The 21,041-nt window shown below is 37.2% G+C and overlaps 1 protein-coding gene across 1 annotated transcript; it reads right to left on the reverse strand.

Annotated features, from left to right (window-relative positions):
* Window positions 1–266: 266 nt before the first annotated feature.
* Window positions 267–19,631, reverse strand: LOC105042291 (uncharacterized). Its single transcript, XM_010919431.3, has 10 exons — window positions 19,397–19,631; window positions 15,513–19,130; window positions 14,983–15,115; window positions 14,776–14,864; window positions 12,340–12,578; window positions 8,417–8,503; window positions 6,453–6,552; window positions 5,039–5,252; window positions 3,365–4,961; window positions 267–486 (listed from the first exon to the last, which is right to left on the reverse strand). Exons 2-9 carry the CDS (start codon window positions 19,128–19,130, stop codon window positions 4,030–4,032), a joined length of 5,412 nt encoding a protein of 1,803 aa, XP_010917733.1. The 5' UTR covers window positions 19,397–19,631; the 3' UTR covers window positions 267–486; window positions 3,365–4,029.
* Window positions 19,632–21,041: the final 1,410 nt, after the last annotated feature.

Below are 21,041 nucleotides of genomic sequence, written 5' to 3' on the forward strand. Positions count from 1 at the left end.
CACCAAGAGTCTGTACACCAGATAACCGGCAGTGCACGGCGACCTGGAACCTCCATTCCATGTTCCCATCAAAAAATTATTCACCTAGTCCAAAAAAGAGGCTGGATAAGAGTTGATAAGAGTTTATTGCAAGGGCCAAAGGTGAGGGAAAGGATGGGTTACCATAGCTCTAGGATACGGTGAGGCCACCCCTTTTTCCAAATAAACAATACAATAACTCATTCATCACATAATTTGGCAACCAACAATGCTATTATTCAACAGAATGAAAAAAACCAAGAAAAACTATGATTTTCATCAGATCATAATATCCAACAATCTTCAGTAAATGTATACAACCGAAAAAAAAAAAAAAAAGTTAGCTATTTTCTGTTGCCTGCTTTACACATGCATTGCAATTTGAATAAGAGTGGACTCTTCGAGCTCATCCCCAACATTCTGGTATGCCTTGTCCAAAGAAATGAAGCACCACCACTACAAATTACCCTGAAGCATATGACAGAGTTCAATCTATTATATACATAAACGTTACTCTAATGAACTTATGAAACAAGGGACGAGCTAAAATAGATCAACATTAGGACCAACACTGCTTAGAAACTACTTATCAATTTGGAGCAGGTATGAAAGCATAGGTGATTAAGGGTCAAAATGCAACCCAGAAAACTGCCAATGAAAAACTGTCAACCAAGAAGACAAGGAACAATGACACAAAAGTAAACATAAAAAAATGAGAGCTTCCCCAACAAGGACTACTACAGGTCACTCCAAAACACTGCCAATTCATCAAGACAACTGAAAAATGAAGGAAATATAAATTTTTATACATAATCCAAAGGAAAGGACTTAGTTTCGTCTTCATTGGGTTCCCCACATCTCCAACCAAATAAACAACACTACTAGCTCCTTAAGCTTTCCCAAAATCAAAATCTGGGATACAGACATGCTAACACTTCCAATCTATGGCATGATTTAAGAAGAGCTAAGACAGCTGGGCCAACTAGAAAGGTGTTGATTTAAAGTTGTGTTACAGTGCACCAATAAAGATCTGCCACTTGCCTCATCAATTTTAGCACTCTAGATTTCAAAAAACCAATTCCTACAGTCATGAGCACGCTATGCAAAGATGAAGAATACCAGAACTTGTTTTTTCCTTCTTTTTATTGGCAAGCAACCTACAGAAGGCTAGCATCTGTTTGTGTGTCCATGTCACAAATATGAATCTGTGTATATGTTTCCGTATATGTGTAGATAGACAGAAAACAGATAACAGACAGACAGAAATACCATACTTCTACAAGGCTCAGAAGTTTTGGGTAGAAGAGTGCTGCACTGATCAACTTTACTGTCCTCTATAATTTGCATCAATATGCAGAAACCTCAGTAATCTACTTTGCTTGTGAAAAGAAACACTCAGTAGCTAAACAAAAAACTTATCTTGAAAACATTAAATGATAAGCAAGTCACTATGAAAGATATAGGTCAAACACACCCATCAGAAACTCAAATGGAAGTGATATTTCATGCCATTCACTCCACAAATAGTTAAAACATAGCTAAGAGTCTAGGCAAGTACATGTCAACCATAAATTACAAGGATTGGGCATAGGTATATGCACGTTGTAAGCCACTTTTGATCCTTGCCTCAGCTGAAGGAAATCATATAGGTGTCATCTATGAAGTATAAGCCAGGGCCTGTCCCTTAAAAGGCAGAATCAAAATAAATAATATACACCCGAATTACTAAAAGGATGACCAGCAGAGCTGTTACTCCAACATGCATAGAGAAACAATAATCTTCCTAGTCTTAATAGAGCTTCTTTGAAGGAAACAAAATTATAAAAGAGGCTTCAGAAAACGATGTATCAAACAAATTAATTCATGAAGTAAAGAAAATGTTACTTTTTTAACTAGTTTCTAGCCTAATCAGTGAGTGTTTTGAGTCAAGAACAAATCAAGGATACTAGCATAATTATAATCATCTAGCATTTTCCCAACTAATCAGGGTAGGTTTTATGAATCCTCATTCACCAAGAAATTCCTATCTAGGGCCACCTTTGATGTTATTCCAAGTTTCTCTATATCCTTCATCACAACCTCCAGTCATGTTAATCCAGGTCGTCTTCTTTTGTTCCAACCTTCAATACAAACTGAAATACCTCCCCTTATAGAAGCCTCCTTAGACTGTTCATTTTACACGTTCATACTGTCTCAATTGATTTTCCATCACTTTATCCTTAATTTGAGTAACTCTTGCAGCTCCTTTGAAATGCAATTCTTAATCTATTGTTCCTAATTTTACTACATATCTATCTTAACATTCTATTTGTCACATGCAATTTGCTTTCAAGTACGTTCTTTACTGCCAAAAGACAGAGTCCACATAACATTTGTGTGGTTGCATATGCAGCCCACTTTACAAAACTGCATGCAGCCCACTTTACAAAACTGCATACAGCCCACTTGGCAGCACTCTTACACAGGTCCATGCAGCTGAAGCAGATTCAGTCGGATGGTTGCATTGGATATGATTTTTCCAAGCAGGCCAGATGCAGGTATTAAATATGTTCATATGTTAGTTATGATATAATATTAGGCATCAAATACCAAGCACTACCTGTTAGTTGTTTTGATTATTAATATTATTATTGTTATTGTTTTATTGTATTTATGCGTTATATATTTTTCTTCAAATATTTTAAAAAATAACTACATATATAGCTCACATGCTGCACATGCACTATACAGTCGCTTGACCACCAGCATACTGTAGGCACCTTTTGAAACATTAGTTCAAGATATGATTCTCCAGTGAAAGAAGATCTATTGTCTAAATATTTGGGGTCTCCATAAGTATAAAATGAATTTTAGGCCAGATCCATAAATCATTGAATGGTTTAAAATGAACTTAAAAGGCGAAGTTTAAGATCATGCCTGTGTGCAACTAGATAAAGTCTAATTTCATACAATAAACAGTAAATGCTCTTTACATATAACCATCAGAAAAAAACATCACAGAAATTATATCAAACATCTAGAATCTAGATGTATCCATTCAGTACAATCAATGAGATTATTATTTGCACAATAAGAATTAGTATCCATTCAGTACAATCAATGAGATTATTATTTGCACGATAAGAATTATTAGGTTCATGCCCAGTTGCTTATTTGAAGTAGAACTTGTGAACAGAACCAAACAATCGACAATTAAAACAAAGGACCTCTACAAATGCCAATAAATTGGTAGCCATTCATGGTATTTAAGTTTTAACCAACCATGCAACAAAAAGAAAAATGACTATTCAAACGATAATTGGTCTTCATATAGAACAAACATAGTCATTTTAGAAAGTAATCTTACATAAGCATTTGGCTTGTTGGGACTTCATGATGGTGCAATAAACTCAACCAGCACAAGGAGCTCCACTGAAGATATTTTAAAAGACTTGGGTAGCAGATGGCAAAAGTTTTGACACAAATTTCAGTTGAACCACGTAAGAATGCAAAGATGTGTCCATGCACAACGAATCTGACAACTGCAGAGTCATACTTCAAGTTCACAGAGCACAAGGAACAAAATTATAGATTGTCACCATCCACAATTTTAATCAGCAGAATCAAGGCTCAGAACAAGAAACTTGGCCTGCTCGGACACTAACCACAGTATGTCCCTCCAAAATGTCCACTCCACCAGCAGATAGAGGAGCTACACCAAAAGTAGTAAGGGGAACCATATATAAACTTAGAACTAATGCTGTACATTGCTCATGTTAGAAGATTGAAAAGTAGATCTAAGACCATTATCTAGAGGCTTCGAGACCAACTGTGAAGCAGCACAAAGAGGCTGTTCTTGAGATGACCGAATAACAGAAAGTTGAGCAGGTACAACTCGAGCATTGTCAACCATCATGCTGCAAGTGTCAAGCTGACTGCTCTTTGTGAAAGCACAGGAACCATTAATACTAGGAACAATCGGAGCAGAATCCCTTGCTACCATTTGCAGATTGTTATAAGCCACATCAGAAGTTAGATCATTAGGCAATTGGAAGAATCAGGTAAGTTACTAGCTACCTTCTTGGAACTTTTAAGCCCACTCGAAGATAAGAAGTCTGATTCGCTTGCAGGATTCAGAGATGTGAACTTCTCAATAGCATGATTAGCAGAACCTTCACTAAAAGCATGAGGACTTCGTTCTGCATGACCTGCATCATCATTTGTCTTGTGAGAAATGACTACTGTAACCCCTCCATCGGAATGAACATCGGGCTCTGGAAGAGAAGTCATATGTAGTGGGTTTATGGCGTTTAATGGTTCAGCAACCATTTCAGAATTACTGTATGTTGAGCCCTCATCAAAAACCTGACAGTTAGGTCGAGGATTAGCGATCTGATCTTTTGGATTGTGGTTTCCATCATTAGCAGGAAAGTTAACTGCATCTTTCGTACAAGAATCTTGTAAATTAGAAGCAATAACAACGGGAGATGTGCATATGCTATCAATGATATACTCCCCTGAAGTTCCATTAATATCAAGCAAGTCCCTTGAAATCCCAGCTTCCACAATTTTCGCATTATTCTTAGCATGCTTGGTGCCCAGGCAAAGCAAACTAGTTTCAGTTCCAATAGAAGTATCAGGTTGAAATTTACTTCTCACCATAGATTCCTCATTAGAAACTGCCTTAGGATGCAACATTAAGTCCTCATCAGCAGCAGTCTCCAAAGGTCTGTAATCAGAAGCTTCAAATTTAGATCCACAAGGCGCATCTGATGATTCAACTGACATATCAAAAGTGGAGACAGTGCAACCATTCATAGATTCTCTTTGTTTGATTTCATGTTCACATTGGACAGTGGTCACAATAGCAGCCTGGGGCACAGACTCGACAAAAGAGCAGAACGAAGATTCATTTGCTACTTCTAGTGTATGATGATGCTTGCTTTCAGGGACAGCCTTGTCAACTGCAGAAACAGAAGTATAAGAACACCAAATTTCATAACAAATTATGTAAACATGAATCACATTTCATTATATTTACCTCCTTCTGCAGTCTTACTCTGATTAGTGGAATCCTCCTTCAACAATGGTTTTTGTAATAGACTAGTTTCAGGAAAAACCACCATATTTAGAGACCTAATTTCTTGTTTGTGTGAAACCTCAAGAGGCTGGAAGCCAAAGATCTTAGTCCAGGTCTCTTGTAGTTCAGATATAGCAGGTATTACTAACTTTTCAATATTGAGAGAAAAGAGAACCTGAAAATAAGAAAAGCAACAGTAAGCAAATAAATAAATAAAGATTAAGAGAAATTTAAGGGAAGGGACTGCAGGGTATATGTTACTAGCAATGTAATAACAAGGCTGGAAATAATTAGATCAAAATTTATGTCTACTACATATATTTTCTCTTCCATGAATCTGAAACAGCATGCAACCAAATGGATTGCCAGACAAAGTGGTTGCAATATGCAAGCAATCCAAATTAAGTTTTACATTATCAGAATCAAATAAACAAGAAAAGGTGGAATAAATGATTGTCTTAACATCTTCTAAATTAGCATGATACATAAAAAAGTTGCTCAAAAATATCTATTCTCTCTATCTGAGAAACATGTAGAGAAAGAGAGAAATGGTGGAACAATCAATAGTGGGAAGCATATTATGAATATGCTTATGAATACATTCTAATAAAAACATATGGGCCCACTTTACAACATTCCATCCGCTAGTGCCATGGAAAATTAACCCCTTACTTTTTTGCCTCACATGTGGAGTCCTAATCTTCAGCTGTTGTAAAATTCCGCCTGACTGAAACTAGAGTAGCATTACAAAATCACTCATGTGCATTACACATGCACAAAAGTAATTGTACAATTTGGGGAAGGAGGGTGGGGGAGCGGGGGCAAGAAGCAGTTGCCCATATATTTACTAGACCATAAGGGAAATATTTGGTATTTAAGATTTCCACATCAAGTCACTCACTCGTGACAACAGTTCCTAACTTGGCTTGTTTCTGTTTAGTGGAGTTCAAATGGCTACTTAAAGCTAAACTGTGTACTCCAATTTGCAAAACCCACTGACAAATCCAATAGAATGGAAACAAGTACAATGAGTACACATTCCGACTTTGAAACATCTATATTGTTAAAAAGTACACAGTAGCAAACTGCAAGTTGAGTCTGAATTTCACATGCAAAGATGAGAAGATTTGCTGCATTAAAAAAATAGTCGTGCATAACATATTCATGGCATTTTAGATTGAAAAAAAATGGAGTCAGATGTCATGAACTTAAGAGGAAGATGAATAACAGGTAAATGATAACAGAGACTACAAATCAAAGTGCATGGGGCACGATTTAGTGGTCGAATAGTTAAGTTTTTAAAAAATTTAGAGAATGTGTAGAATTTTCAAATCATAAATGAGTTGACAACAGTAATGAAATCAAGATAACATACTGATTCAATTTCAGCCAGAAGGCGGCGGCACATCCCTTGGCGCCTGTACATATTCCGGGTCCCGATAAAAGGCATCTCTGCCAATCTGGTTCCATGAATTCTGTTTGAACCAGGATAATGATAATTAAAACTTGGAACTAGGCAACATTATTAATTTACATTTCACCAAAAAACAAATAAACATAGTGGCACATATCTGAAGCAGCATTTAACATAATGTGCAACAAGTAAGTTCAGCCAGAGTACTAATGAATCTCAAATGATACTTTTAAGACTCTTAAGTTCTTCTTTCACCAATAATCTGACAGACAGAAATAGGGGCTGTGAAGTTCTAACACAGAACACTTCTCTAAGGTAATAAGACCTTAGATATTCATGAACATAAGTTCATCAAGATATATGGTAAGTTCATCATAAAAAAAGAATCTCAAAAATACATAGAAAATTCATCATTCATTGCTTATACTGACAGATATGGATAGAAACCATTTGCCATTTCCATCCACAATGCAGTATTTTCCCTAGTCCCCTCATAGTTGCGATGTTCATATGCACTCCACCAATGTCTCAACATGTAAACATAACCCACATATACTAGCACACAAAACACATGCACAGAGACATGTAAGCACACATTTATGTACATGCACGCATACAAGCAATGGCAGATCCACAGGGGAGGGGGGCTGAGGTGGGGTGGGGTGGGTGGGGGCCACAGCGCCCCAAGATCTGAAAATCTCATTTTATAACTTAGCTATTTCCATATGTCCCCTCCAAGTTTTCTATAGGAACACCCCTCTATCTCATGAGTAATTATCCTAATTTCAAAAGTTATCCATTATTTGTTTCCTATTCTGCCATGACAAGTATCCTAATGTTATTAGAAGTCTACTCTATCATTAGTAAGTGTACTAGTTTCACAAGGAGTTCGTTATCTGTTTCCTATTAAGTTTTATTTCAAATTTTAACTTTTAAGCACTTTTCTTAACCAAACAACCTGAAACTCCAGCCCATCCGGTTTACTATCTTTTTTCCAGTTAGTGGTTTATCCTAATAAGAACCACCATTATTTATTAGCCACTATTTGATAAAAGATGAGTATGTGCACAGCTCATCCAGAAAGTTAATAATATGCATATTATGTAATCGAACACAAAATGATTTGTTTTATGTCACAAAAACATAAAAGTGAAGAAAGAGGTCTAAGAGATTCATGGTTCAATAGTGAATCGGTATGTTTGTTTGATTTGATGTATTCTCATAGTATGACTTGGTATATGATTTTTCAAAAAGAGGCATAGAGGGAGGGTGCTTTCTTTTCTTCATCTAAGTGTTCCAATTGATGAACTATTTTCAAATTCTTTTTTCTAAAAAGCTATGAAAATATATATTGTCCATTTGTCTTTTTCACATGCTACAGATCATTTTTCATGATTTATATATTTTATTTTTATGTGTATATCCATTAATAAACAATATAATCATTGAATTTATAAATTTTTCTTGAGAGAAATAATGATTTTATAAAGTTGAAACATCCTGACAAATATTTTTAGATTTTGATTAAAATCAATCTTTCTGAATAAAGTTTTACTATTTGTAAGAACATATCACTGGGCCACCTTGAGAAAAGTCCTGGATTTACTCCTGCATACAAGCTCAAGCACAATCTTCAAGGTTTTAAATCCCATAGGACGGGACTATCCTAGTTTTCCCATGAAATAGGATGCACCGCTGTCTCGCCCCATTCCGACACTTGGCACAAGAAATGTCCTAAGATGTCCCGATCGGGATGCTGGCGGGACAGTCCTGTCCCGACACATAAGATGGTACCTTATCCCGATGTCCAGCAGAACGTCCCGCCGAGACTTGAAACTTCTTGCACATGCTTGTACATACATGCCGTGGACACAAGCACAGTAAATCGGCCTACACAAGCACAAGGACAAAAGAAAGAAACTTACCTCAAGGATGCTGTAGAGATAATTTCATCGTCACGCTCCAAAATAAAAGTGTAAAAGCCACGAAAGTTAAGTCGATTGAAATTGGATCTGCAAAAATATAAGTAATTTAATCTCTCCATCAAACACTCCATAAAGTCAAATTGCAAACAACAACGATAAACTACAGAGACCATTATTTTACACTCATGATAACAATAGACTGCATATATTAAATTCTTAGCTTGAAAAAGATGAAACTGCTCATGATGTTTCAGAAACACATGATGAAGCCTAAAATGTATGATCAGGCCAAATTAGGGGTGGCAATGATTAACCATTTTACCTGTTTAACTTGATTCAACCCATTATAGGTTGGCTTAAGTTATCTATTTAATAAAATGGTCAGGTTTCGGTCAGCATTTTTTTACCCAATTAATAATAAATAGGTCAGGTTCATATTGACATAATTTTTATCTATCTTGTATCCAACCTGACCTCTGTCTAGTCCGACACAACCCAATTGCCACCCCTAGAGCAAACTCATTACCTTGAATTTTGAAGAGGGAAAATGGCATGTAATTACAAACCATATCAATCAAATATCCATTTATAATTACTAGATATTGGATTAAATAGCAAGTATTGCTTAATGGCATGTAATTATTATTTATATGCTCTGTATTTTAAGGATACTGGTCATCAGCACCAAATCAAATAAGAAACTACTTTTGAAATATTTATCTATCTTGTCCTTTAATATTTACCATTTTCATTAGACTCCTCTTAAAATGGATAGAAAGCTTGTATGATGCAACCAATGAACAATGCCTGAGAATGCATGGAGCTATGCGAGGCTAGCAATCTATAGAACTTCTAGGTTAAAGTCTTCAAAGGCTTGTTATAGACCCAACAGAGAGAGATAGAAAGAGAAGAGGACAATTTGCCCATTATATATAGCAAGGTTTGTTGTCTTGGTACCAGATCCATACTGATAATATCTTGGTACAATATCGGTATACCAGATGGGGGTTGATTTTAAATACTGACACGTGATCTGCTCCCCATACTTTTCATACTTGTTCAGTATCGATCCAATACGGTATTTTTTAGAACCAGTACACATATGCTGTGATATACCCAGTAGGCACTGGTACCAAACAATATGACATACCATGATAAATAGTATCTTGCACGTCCAATGCATGCAAAGTAAAAAACAGATTGTTGGGTTCTCACTTTTCTAGAGGCTTTGCAAATATCCATGAAGGCTTCCTCAAACTTTTAATTCTCTTTCCAATGCAAAGCCACTAAATAAAAAATTCACCACATGAACCCCACCTCAGGCCTAGGATGCTGGACTCCAGCCATCCGCATCATACATAGAGATGGTGTTACGGCTGGATCTTAGAAGTCCTGGTCTCTCTAGAGGCAAGGATGCTAATATGAAGAATAGTTCACCACTCTCATACCTAAAATGGGGAGCAAGGCAGACTTAGAAGGGTCGATTGTGAGTAGAATGACTAGAAGATAGTAGATCATTTTCTGTTTATATATATATATATATGGAGTATATACATAATTTAGAAGATGGTATTCCGATAAAATTTGATCAAAAACATGGAAGGCTGAGTAAGTAGTAGATCAAGGGAGAAAAAGATGCTATAAGGAAGAGTCTAGAAGATGTCAAAGAGTTTTCCTCAAGCAACATCATAAAAGAAGGCAAGGAATGCAATAAGAAAAACAAGACAGCAGATTAGTGAAGCCCTGGCTGGTCCAGAAGTAAACACCTCACCCTACACTTAATGTTGCAGCAAACACCTCACCCTACACTTATTTAGTATCTTCAAAAAACAATCCAAGACATTTTAATGTAGTATAAATAGGGCTGAATTCTGCTTATAAATCGCAAATCTATCTGAAATATAAATACCATGAGATGGGGCCATCCCGATGTTTCCATGAAATGAGATGCCCCATGTCCTGACACTCGGGATGGTGGTGTGCCATCTGTCCTGGTCTATTTCCTAACTCACCCATGCCAACACTTAAGGACAGTTCGCCACCGCACCATCCCACCCGTATTTAAAACTTTGATATATTCTATACTTTCTTTACAACAAAAAACACTTTAACTAGAGAGAAGCTACAGTCATGAGGGCATGATCAACTAAGCTATCATATAGCCTAGCACCAATTGCATCTAGATTGGACTTAGAATTATATGACAATAATTTTAGCTATTCAACAACAATGGCAAAAGAGCATGCACCAACAACAACCACAACAATTATGGTAAGTTGGATTTTTTTCACTAACATCTTTGTTTTAAATTTATCAAAGTTTTGATCACAGAAGTGTCCTTAATCAATCTAAATAGGCTTAATCAAGGTATGGTGTCTCGATACAAGATTCCATATTGATACCATCCTATCGGTACGCCCAGTACAAAGGCTGATTCGGCATATCAATTGACAATACACCTTCTGTACCACATACCGTTCAGTACTAACATGGTATGGTATGGTCAATATGCACTCGTACAAACTGGTATGGCAAACCTTGGGTTGAATAGTGTTTCTACAACAGAAGAAGAGGAGAACTCAAGATCCATTCAAGAATGGAATTTTTTATAGATGAAAACTATTAAAGGGTTAATCCGGCCACAGCCACCAAATAGACATCAAAGGGGAAATGTCATCAAGCTTCTCTAGAATAGGTACACTATTGTCAAGTTATTCTATTCGTCAAAGCAGTTGGCAATGTTATATAGCAAATATGTATACAAATAATGTATGAATGAGGAATTTGGTTTGACTTAAAATGATAAAACCTTGTTCAAATTTAAAACTTGCTGCTCTCATAAAACTTACACTAGGCATAATTAATCAGTAAAATTAACTAGACCCACTAGAAGCTCTAAAGTAATCCTTTATTACCGTAGATTCTTCTCTCTTTGTACTTTTATTCCTTTAAAACATATAATTATTGTATTGAAACAAAAATAAAAAGAGAAGCTGAAAGCTGAATTATTTCTAAAGGAAGGATATGTTATCTAATTTCTCTCTGTGTATATACAGTGGAAGGAAGAACCATAAGCAGCCAATATAGCACAACTTCTCAAAGATAGACACTACACAAGATGAGATCAAAGAGAAGGTATTTAATATGGTTCAAGGTTCATCGTCTCGGTATCAGATCCCATACAGGTACCATCCTATGATATGGTACGGGACGGTGAGTCATACTGAGTATTAGTACGATACGAGACTGTGCACTGATTCAATACCTATAGATATAGTACACCTCTATACGGTATGGTACCCACAGGTACGGCAAACCTTACAATATGATTAGTTTACTCTAGCTAAACTAGATGATGTAGCGTGACTCATCTACCTCATATGTAGCTTTTTCATATATCAAATGCAGACTTTATCTCAAAGAGTATGGATGCCAAGCAGTACATCGACTTATACATGCCATTCTGTGGTATCAAGACCTTCCAATCACAACTCTATATTATCACTATGTTAAGAAGTATTATTAGAAGATCTGCCAGTTGATTTTTATGTTGTCCTAAACATGTCATATGTTTGCCTAGTAGTATTAAGGCTGTTGAGCTTTCATCTTTTGCTTCTATTGGCTTTGCTACTCTCTTTTATTACTCAATACTTACAATTTGGACCAGATGCTATTAGATCACGGACTGGATGAATATAGATATGATATGATCTAGCCAGTTCATCATCCAAACTATAAGGGTCGAACTTACCGACATAATAATACTATTGCAAGTCAGAAGGTTCATTAACAGTTTGAAAGCATAGGTATGGGAAACATGCATTTATTATTGAATTATCAACAAATTGAGATGTAATAGAACTACTTTTCTTTTCAACAATAGGGAAGAATTTTCCTGAATCAGGTGCTCAACCAGTGCATACCCACAGTTATATATGACATTATGAATCAGGTTGATGCCACTTCTCTGATCAATAACAGGTGAAAAACATTCATGCATAACTGCAAGTGCAACGGCAATCTTGGAATTGCACTCAGCTCTTTGATCTAGTCCACATGCTGGTTCTGGTGAGTCCTCATCAAAACGTTGAACGAGAGTCCATGAAAATCCTGCTTCCAAGTCATTCTTGACCCCAAGAAGTCTCTGCAATCGCTCAAAAATCTACAGTGATAATACAAACGTTAGGCACATGACAATCAATTCAATAATATAACAGAAACTGTTTTCAAGAGATCAGCTTGTTATGTAAAATATCAACGAATACTTTAATCTGCATGGACCAAATATGCTCTAACTTGTTTTAGCAAAAAATGTTTTTAATACTCCTAAACTTATCTACTGCACAATTATGACTATCAAAGATTAAATCCCTAAGGATCCACAAGGAACACATGTGGTCAACAATAACTAGATCCAACTGCTGAAGAAACTCCACAATCAAAGATCATGATATTAGTTGACATTCATGATGTTTTTTACTGCAGACTAATGCACCATATTTAATTCATCTGGCATCCAAAAGAGCACATATAAGCAACAAATCAGAATTAATTTACATCAAGATACAACAATCTGACAGCTCAGAAGTCAAGATACAACAATCAGATAGCTCAATGACATCAGTGAGATATCCTTCATCAAATTTAAAGATCCAGATGGTGGAATAAAGTTTGCAAATTTAGGATGATCTCAAGACAAGATCCGGGAAGAGAAGTATAATAAATACCAGTCAAGCTTTGAAAGTTGGTTTAGAATATGTTCTATTGTTAAGAAAACGGGACCGGGACAGGCTCAAGACTCTGAAACCCATCCACGTGGAAAGAAAAGAAGAAAGAGGAAAGAAGGAAAGGAAGGAAAGATGAAGAAATGAAAAAGTGGAAGAAAAGAAGAAGAAAAAGGAAAAAAAGAAAAGAAGGGAGAAGAAAATAAAGAAAAAAGAAAGGAAAAAAAAGGAAGATAGAAGAAAAGAAAGAAAAAAAAAGAAAAAAGAGAGAAAGAAAGGAAAAGGAGGAGAGAGATAGAGGATATCTATCGAGATGTATGCCAAGACTGCTGTCGAGATGGGATGGGATAGTGGAGCATCCCATTCCATGAAGGAACTGAGACATCATCATCCCACAGGAGTTAAAACCTTGATTTTGTATGCAATATGCACAACGTAAGTGGTTTAACACCATCAAAGGAAATATATATATATATATGTGTGTGTGTGTGTGTGTGTATGTATATATACATATATATGTACACATGTGTACACATATATGTGTAATATACATATATGTACACATATGTACATGTGTGTGTGTGTGTGTGTGTGTAATGCAAGTCAGAAGTATAGGTTAGACAATAGGCTAGAATGGCGATATAGTCTCTGACAAGAATATCATATGCCAAATATATGAATTCAAGGAAAAATAAGAACAGAATTTTGCCATTAAAAACATATATATCCTGATTTCTGAAATATTGATTACATTATGATGCTTCATTAATCATAAGCAAGGTCAACAAGTTCTTGCTTAATCAGTATTTATTCAACCCCTTCGTATGTTAGTTCTACTCAAGGCTTGTAAAAAGTTGAGCCTTAGCTTGTGATTTCCTAGAGCTCAAATTTGTTGCCCTTTGGCAAGCTGGCAATCAGATTAAGGCATATTAGCCTTGAATTCATCTTCGAACAAGATGAAATTTGATCAATGTTGGCTGAGAACAGTGAAATTGATCCATTTCATCTGAATTGCTCGAGTCATCATTGAAACTTCAAATCTTGTATGCTAATAGTTCAAAGAGGGGCTTTGGGATTAGGTGATCCTGTTAACTAGGATTATTTGGCCTTTACTTGTTGGTTTGGTTAATCTTATGCGTTTAGTTCGAAGATCACTTGACGGTAATAGAAATAAAGTTTCAACAGTTATATGAGCTTAAGGAGGGCTTACTTAATGCCCTATAAGACCATTCTGCTTACGAACAAAATTGGAAGAGGGGGTGGTGTCAGAAATAGAGTTGGTCTAATTTCAATTTGGCAATACTTAAGTGCTCTGAAAATCATGTTTAATCAGTTTATATATGCAAGGCTAACCTTAGGAAAGAAAGTATTAGACCATCTCAAGTACCTTTTTTGCAATGGCAAATAACTCTGAGATGTTACATAATTTAAAGTTAATCTTTAAGCTTGGATTGATTTTTTTTCATGGAAAGCCTTCTGTAAGTCATAGAATCAAGATTCTGGGAAGGTAACAACTATCATCAAAGAATCTCAGATTTTGAGCATCAGTTGCACATTTTGCATTGGAATAATCCAGTTATAACATCAATGGGACTCAAAACATAAACAATCTAAACTTTATACAAACAGTCATACCTCTTTGCAACTGCATCTGCAGAAGGGAACCAATGAATAACTGGAACTAACAGAAACATCATCTAACTTTGCAATGCATGTTTGGTGATCTACAAAATCAGAGTCACAGCAAAATAATCAACCAGCTTTCTCATAAAGTTTAATAAGCTAGAAAAAATCTAGAGTAATAAGAAAAATTTTAAAGTGAGCAATATGAGAGAATCTTACATTTCTCCTCACATAGGGAACATGTGAGTAATTGGGGAACAGTACCACCATTTTCTTGGGCATCAGAACCAGAAGATACCTCACAAAATCTACATGAACAGTTCATACAGTGCCAGTCACCAGGAGGAAGCATCTGCACAAGAAAAACTTTTATGGGCCTGAATAAAAGCAGGTATGTTGAGCCTAGGAAGATGAAAAAATGGATAGTTTTGTGAACTGTTTAAGCATAAGAATTTCTTCTTTCCTCTTTTTCCAGAAAACAAATTTTCCCTTCCTCTCTTGCCACTCTCTTGTTTAAGACATTTTCGGTAGGGCCACAACCAATATCCTCACTCCATTTCTCCAAATTGCACAAAGCAACCAATCAAGAGTGGAAGCATAAGGAATCAAAAAGCCAAATGCATATAAGAACACATCTGTTACAGGATTGACATATGATGAAAATAAAAATACTAGACCTTCATCCTATGGAATCAAAAATAAAAGCAGGTCACACATACATACAAAGGTTCTTTTTGTTTTATTCATACCTGAAAGCCTAAGCAGTTCAAATGGAATGTTGAAGGACAACTATCACAACAGATCAAGTCCCCACCATCTCCACAGATGCCACAAGTATCATCATTTGGGTCATCACCGTCAATGTCTACAGTGTAGAAACCTTGACGTTCAGATTCATCCTGCTTCTTCCAGGCATCTAGCAAGCACTGAGAAAGGGGAACCCCTGTCTCCTCTACAAATATGTTTTGGTATGGGTGAGCAAGTGTGCTGCCAGCATGAATCTCAAACTTTGAGACTGCAAGGATCTTATTACAGCAGTTGCACTTAATGCCATCCCTGGTGATCCAGCCCTCCAGCACTGCCTCTGTGTGCTTCTGGTTCATATACTTTACCTTACCATTGGATGAGACAATTCCCAGATCAATCATCCAGGAGAGAATGGTACGTTTCCAAACATATGGAACATAACCATCACTTCCAGTTTCTCTGTCTTGCTTAGATCCACGAACCAACAGAGCACATCCTCGCCTTTTTTTATACCTTCCAGAATGTGGTTTTTTAGGTGCATGACCGGTAATACCCTTTGACCCTGAACCAGCGGTGTCATTCTCCTTTACCTTTCCCTTGGTCTCCCCCTTATAATCCTTGTTCTTTAGATACTTTAGTTTGCCAGCTTTCTTTGATTTTTTACTTCTGCTGCCATCTCCGAGCTTCTTTTTACCTTTCTTAAGTTCATCCTTGCTTCTCTTCACAATTTTTTTCTTCAGCATGCTGAGATCCTCTATGGGTATGGCAGAAAAAGGAAAACCCAAACCTTCACTCCTTTTAGATGACTTGGAAGAACTTCTAGATACATCCTTGGCTTTATCATTATGTGTATGATTAAATTCCATTTGAAACACTTCATAGGCTTTTGTGATGGACCAATAACCTGATCCTCGAGGAGATATGTAAACTGAATCTTCATAGTTTTTGCCCTTCCTGGGCCTTAAATCTATTCTCCAGCCAGCACTTAGAAGTATATTTTTTATCTGGTCCCTGACTTTGTCTTTAGCCTCCTTCCGTCCTTCACCTGATGTACCTTTGTTCTTCTTGCTGAGACGGATAGAGCTACTCTCTTGTTTGACCATTACCTTGCTCTTGCCATTTGAAGATTTCAAATTTAGAGGTGCTACTTGTGGAGATAAAGATTTAGGCTCCATTTTAACCCCACGAGGTTTTGTTAATCCTTCTCTTTTTACAGAAAGGATTCTGCGTTTTGATATACTGTGACTGCCCACAGGAAATCCTCTGTTCCTTTTGTTATCACCATCTTCACTTAGAACGTGGGCTTTCTCCAACCCATCCACCTTTTTGTTACTAGCCGCCCTGCCTTGACCCCTAGTGCTCCTGAGCATGGTCTTCTCATCCAGGCCATCCTTCGGTCCAGTAGCAGGGACTGCTGATTTGCATCCCAAATCCCGGCGGTTTGAAGAATCAAAGTTTATTTTTTTCCCACTGAATTCCTCAGTTCTGTCACGTCCATATTTTAAAGACTCTGATTTGATTTTCTTCATGGTGGTTTCAGAATTGGATGTCTCTCTGCCTCTCCTTTTGTTCAACACAGATTTCATGACCTTCTTGTTGATAGTGTCCATCTCCTTTTTCTGTTTCTCTTTGTTTGATTTGATATATGCATTATTCTTAATTTTGATCTCCTCAAAACCTATTTGTTCTGGGTCATGGCTTTTGCTGTTGGAGAAGCCCATTTTGTTCTGAGTGAATCCAGAAACAGAGTCCTTCATAACTTTCTTCTTATGGGTGATAGTTTCTCTCCTTCGCTTGGCAACATTTAACCCCATAATTCGCTTATTGTCAAGTTTAGTTTCCATGCATTTTATCTGTTCCATGTCTTCAGCATCAATTCTAGAACCAGCCTCCTTTTTAACTTTTTTCCTACAGGATCTAGCCTCTTTACTGTGATTGGCATCATCCATTCCCACAATCTGCTTCTCAATATTAATCTCTTCCTCACATGCTATTTGCTCCATACCAATCCTTTTGCGAACAGCGGAGATGTTCCTATTTTGATCAGCTCCAGGAACAAATTCTTCTGTAGCTTCATTATTATCTGCACCAGCCTTTTCTTTAACCTTTTTCTTTTCATTGTCAGTCTCTTTCCTTTGCTTGGCAGAAGCAGATCTAGTAATTCTCTTCTCAACTTCATTTTCATGATTCACATTATTATTTTTACTGGTGATGGTTATCCTGTTGTGTTGAACTCCAGAAGCAGCCTCTTCTGAAACTTCTTGTCGAACAATATCCACCTCTCCCCTCTGGTTTGCGGCATCCAGCTTCATAATCTTCTTCTCAACTTCAAACTCATTGCTGCATTTCATCTGCTCTGTGCAACTCCTCCTGCTGATGGTGGCACTCTTTCCATGCTGGTCAGCTTCGGGAATAGTCACTTCTGTAGCTTCACTCTTATCTGTGTCATTTTCCTTCATAACTTTCTTCAAGTTAGTGTCGGTATCTTCTCCAACTTCCTTGCAATCAGGTTTACCCTCTTCCTTTGCCTTGGTAATGTCCGGCCATGGAACTCGCGTACTGTTAACTTCGGTCTCCTTGCACTTCATCCACTTTATTCCATTACTTTCGTTAATGGAGTTGTTTGTGTTCCCATCAGCTTCAGGAGCCTTGTAGTCCATAACTTCATTACCACAAGTATCTTCCTCTTCCCTTTTCTTGGCAGCATCCAAACCCATTGTTCCACTCATCTCAACTTCTTTCAAGTCTCCACATTTTATCTGCTCTCTGCCATTCCTTTCAATAAGGGAACAGCTGCTCTGGTATTGGTAAGCTCCATAAGCAACCTCCCCTGTGACCTTCTTCAAGCTAGTATCAGACACTTCTGTAAGTTCCCTCTCATCACTTCCAGCCTCTTCTGTAACTTTCTTCATACCAGAGTCAGACTCTTCTGTAATTTTCTTCTTCTCAGCTTCAGCCACTTTGATAGCTTTCTTCTCACTGATGTCAGACGCTTCCGCAGTTTTTTGCTCATCAGCATCAGGATCTTCCATCTGCTCAAGAACACATGACTTTGCAAGCCTCTCCTTCTCAGCCTCCATCTCCTCTCCTTCTCCTCTTTTCCTGGTGGAAGAGTTGCTCCTGAGCTGATCATCATTAAGCAAAGTCTCTTCAGTGCCATTCTCCATATGGGTGTCAGACTCTTCTGTTTTATCGGCAAGCTCTGACTTCAAATTTTCTTTTTTCTCAGCTTTGACATCTTCTCCAACTTTTATCCAATCCGAACCGTTCTGGAAACTGATTTCGAAGCAATCATCATCCTGCTCAACTCCACGACCACCCTCTTCCTCAGATCTCTTCCTAGCAGCTTCAGCCTCTGCCCTTATCCTGGCCACATCCGATCTCAAAACCCTCCTTTTCCCAGCTCGTATCTCCTCGAAACATGTTTTCCACTCCCTACCACTCCTTTTGTTCAAGGCAGAGCTGCCCCCGTTCTGAACGGCTCCACGTCCAGCCGTCCGCCGAGTAGAAGCCACACGCTCACCAGACTCCAAAAGCTTATCCTCGTTCACCGAGCCACCGCCTGCAACATCGCCAGGCCCTCCACCACTCCCCCCTTCTCCTTTCTTCGACGAAGACATCTAAAACCTCGATTGAAAACAAAAACCTAATCAGAATCCTCCTTTCCGATCTACCCCAAACAAAATAAAACAAGATTTAACAACAAAATACCCATAAGAACAGTTCCAATCAATCGAACAGAGAAGCAGAAAGCCCCTAAAAAGGATCCATACGGCTTCAATCAGGAAACCGGAATGCTCTAATCTACAAAAACCAAGACAAACCCTAAAACCAAAAAAGCACCGAATTCAAAGAAATTCCAAGGATTGGAACGAGCTCCGCCCACCTGGTCGAAGAAATCCGGGGGGTTCCAGTCCTTTCAGCAGCGCCTCCACCGGATTCCAGCGACGGAGAAGGACTTCAAAGAGAGAAATAAAGCGAAAGAGACAGAGAGAAAGGGAGAAAAAGGTGAGATTTTCGGAGTAAAAAAACAAAAAAAAAAATCTCGAGTAGGGGGGACGAACGAGAAGGGGGAAATGGGAGAGGAACAAGAGAGAAAGGGGGTTGGGTTTTTGGGAGCTTTAAATTACGCGACGCGTCCTTTGTTTCTCAGACAAAAAAAAAGGTATTATATTGCAAATATTATTAGAGGGAAACGACAAGAGAAAACGGAAATGAGATGACTGCGCTGTTACTTTTGTTACCGTTTACCTGCGTGGACGTCATGTACGGACAGAACGGGAAACGAATTCGTCGGGGCGGAAACGGAATTCCAGATTTGGATATTTCGAATCATAATTTAAGTTTAACGCCCTTGTTTCCCTCCATCCTGCAGCTCTCAATCAAGTTGTGTTGGATTCTGATCTCTCCGGTCCTCACTTGGACACAGACAGCCTGACTTCCAATCACGGCGGTCCATGATTGGTGCAATGCTCGTGATTAGATGGAGATGTATCTGAAGCACATAGGGTGTTGAAGGGTCTTGTCCGATCACCGTTACGACACCAATTACCAACGACCATCATTGGAAGATAACACCTGTCCAGGACTAGAGAGGATCCTGACCCTTGAAGTTGCTCAACCAGGTTTTTTAAGGTTAGATGATTATTAGTTAATAAATTAATAAATAAATATTAAATATATTTTAAAATTTAAATTATAAATAAAAATAAAATATATTCAAATAAAATTTTAATTACGGCTCTAATCAAGATAGACAATATATAAGCTAACATTACGCAACCAAACTGATCAAAATATATGTGTTGGCGAAAAAAATATTTAGATAGCATTGGGTAATTCAAATGAGGTAACTTTAATGATCTTAGATCATCGATGATCCTTATTTCAAGATAATTAGATCATGATGATCTAAGATCATTGTATTTGACATGATGATTAATAATCCTTGGATATCCATGATTAACATGCTTCGTATGCCATAGAAATTCAAGATCATTAAACATATAATACCAAAATTACTACCAATATGTTCTACATAATTTGTGATTACTAGAAAAATTCTTAAATAAATCAAAGAAAAACATTAATGAATGTAAAATAAATTATCAAAACCTATTCAACAAGAATAAAAATTAATTAAAACTTGTAAAAGTAACTTCAAGGGATTATCATATCTTCTTAATTTGAAAAAAAAAATATGGACTATTAACCCCTTCCCAACTAGAAGAGCTTTTTCTCTTTTTTTTTTTTCAAGGATAGACCACCTCTCCTAAAAATACCAAAATGAATATGAATCCAATATGACATCAAGATTCGCACAGTTATATCTCGAATGCAGGGGTGCATATAAAAATAGGGCTAGTATTCAGCATATTGCCAACTAGAACAAGTTACATTGCCTTCACGAACCTAAAGGATTTAAATAAATTTCTTTAGATGGAGATTATGATGATAATTCATACTAAACCCCCATGTGCAAGTAGATGGAGATTATGATGATAAACAAACAAAAATGAATTGGAAGCACC

This window comes from Elaeis guineensis, chromosome 3 (genome assembly GCF_000442705.2).
Source record: "Elaeis guineensis isolate ETL-2024a chromosome 3, EG11, whole genome shotgun sequence".
Lineage (NCBI taxonomy): Eukaryota > Viridiplantae > Streptophyta > Magnoliopsida > Arecales > Arecaceae > Elaeis > Elaeis guineensis.

Bases quoted from the DNA above. Each gene is read 5' to 3' on its own strand.
- LOC105042291 (XM_010919431.3), bottom strand. From the start codon at position 19,130: ATGTCTTCGTCGAAGAAAGGAGAAGGGGGGAGTGGTGGAGGGCCTGGC. The intron at 14,865-14,982 runs GTAAGATTCTCT...CTGATTTTGTAG, and splicing joins TTCCCTATGTGAGGAGAAAT to ATCACCAAACATGCATTGCA. The intron at 4,962-5,038 runs GTAAATATAATG...CTGTTTCTGCAG, and splicing joins GAGTAAGACTGCAGAAGGAG to TTGACAAGGCTGTCCCTGAA.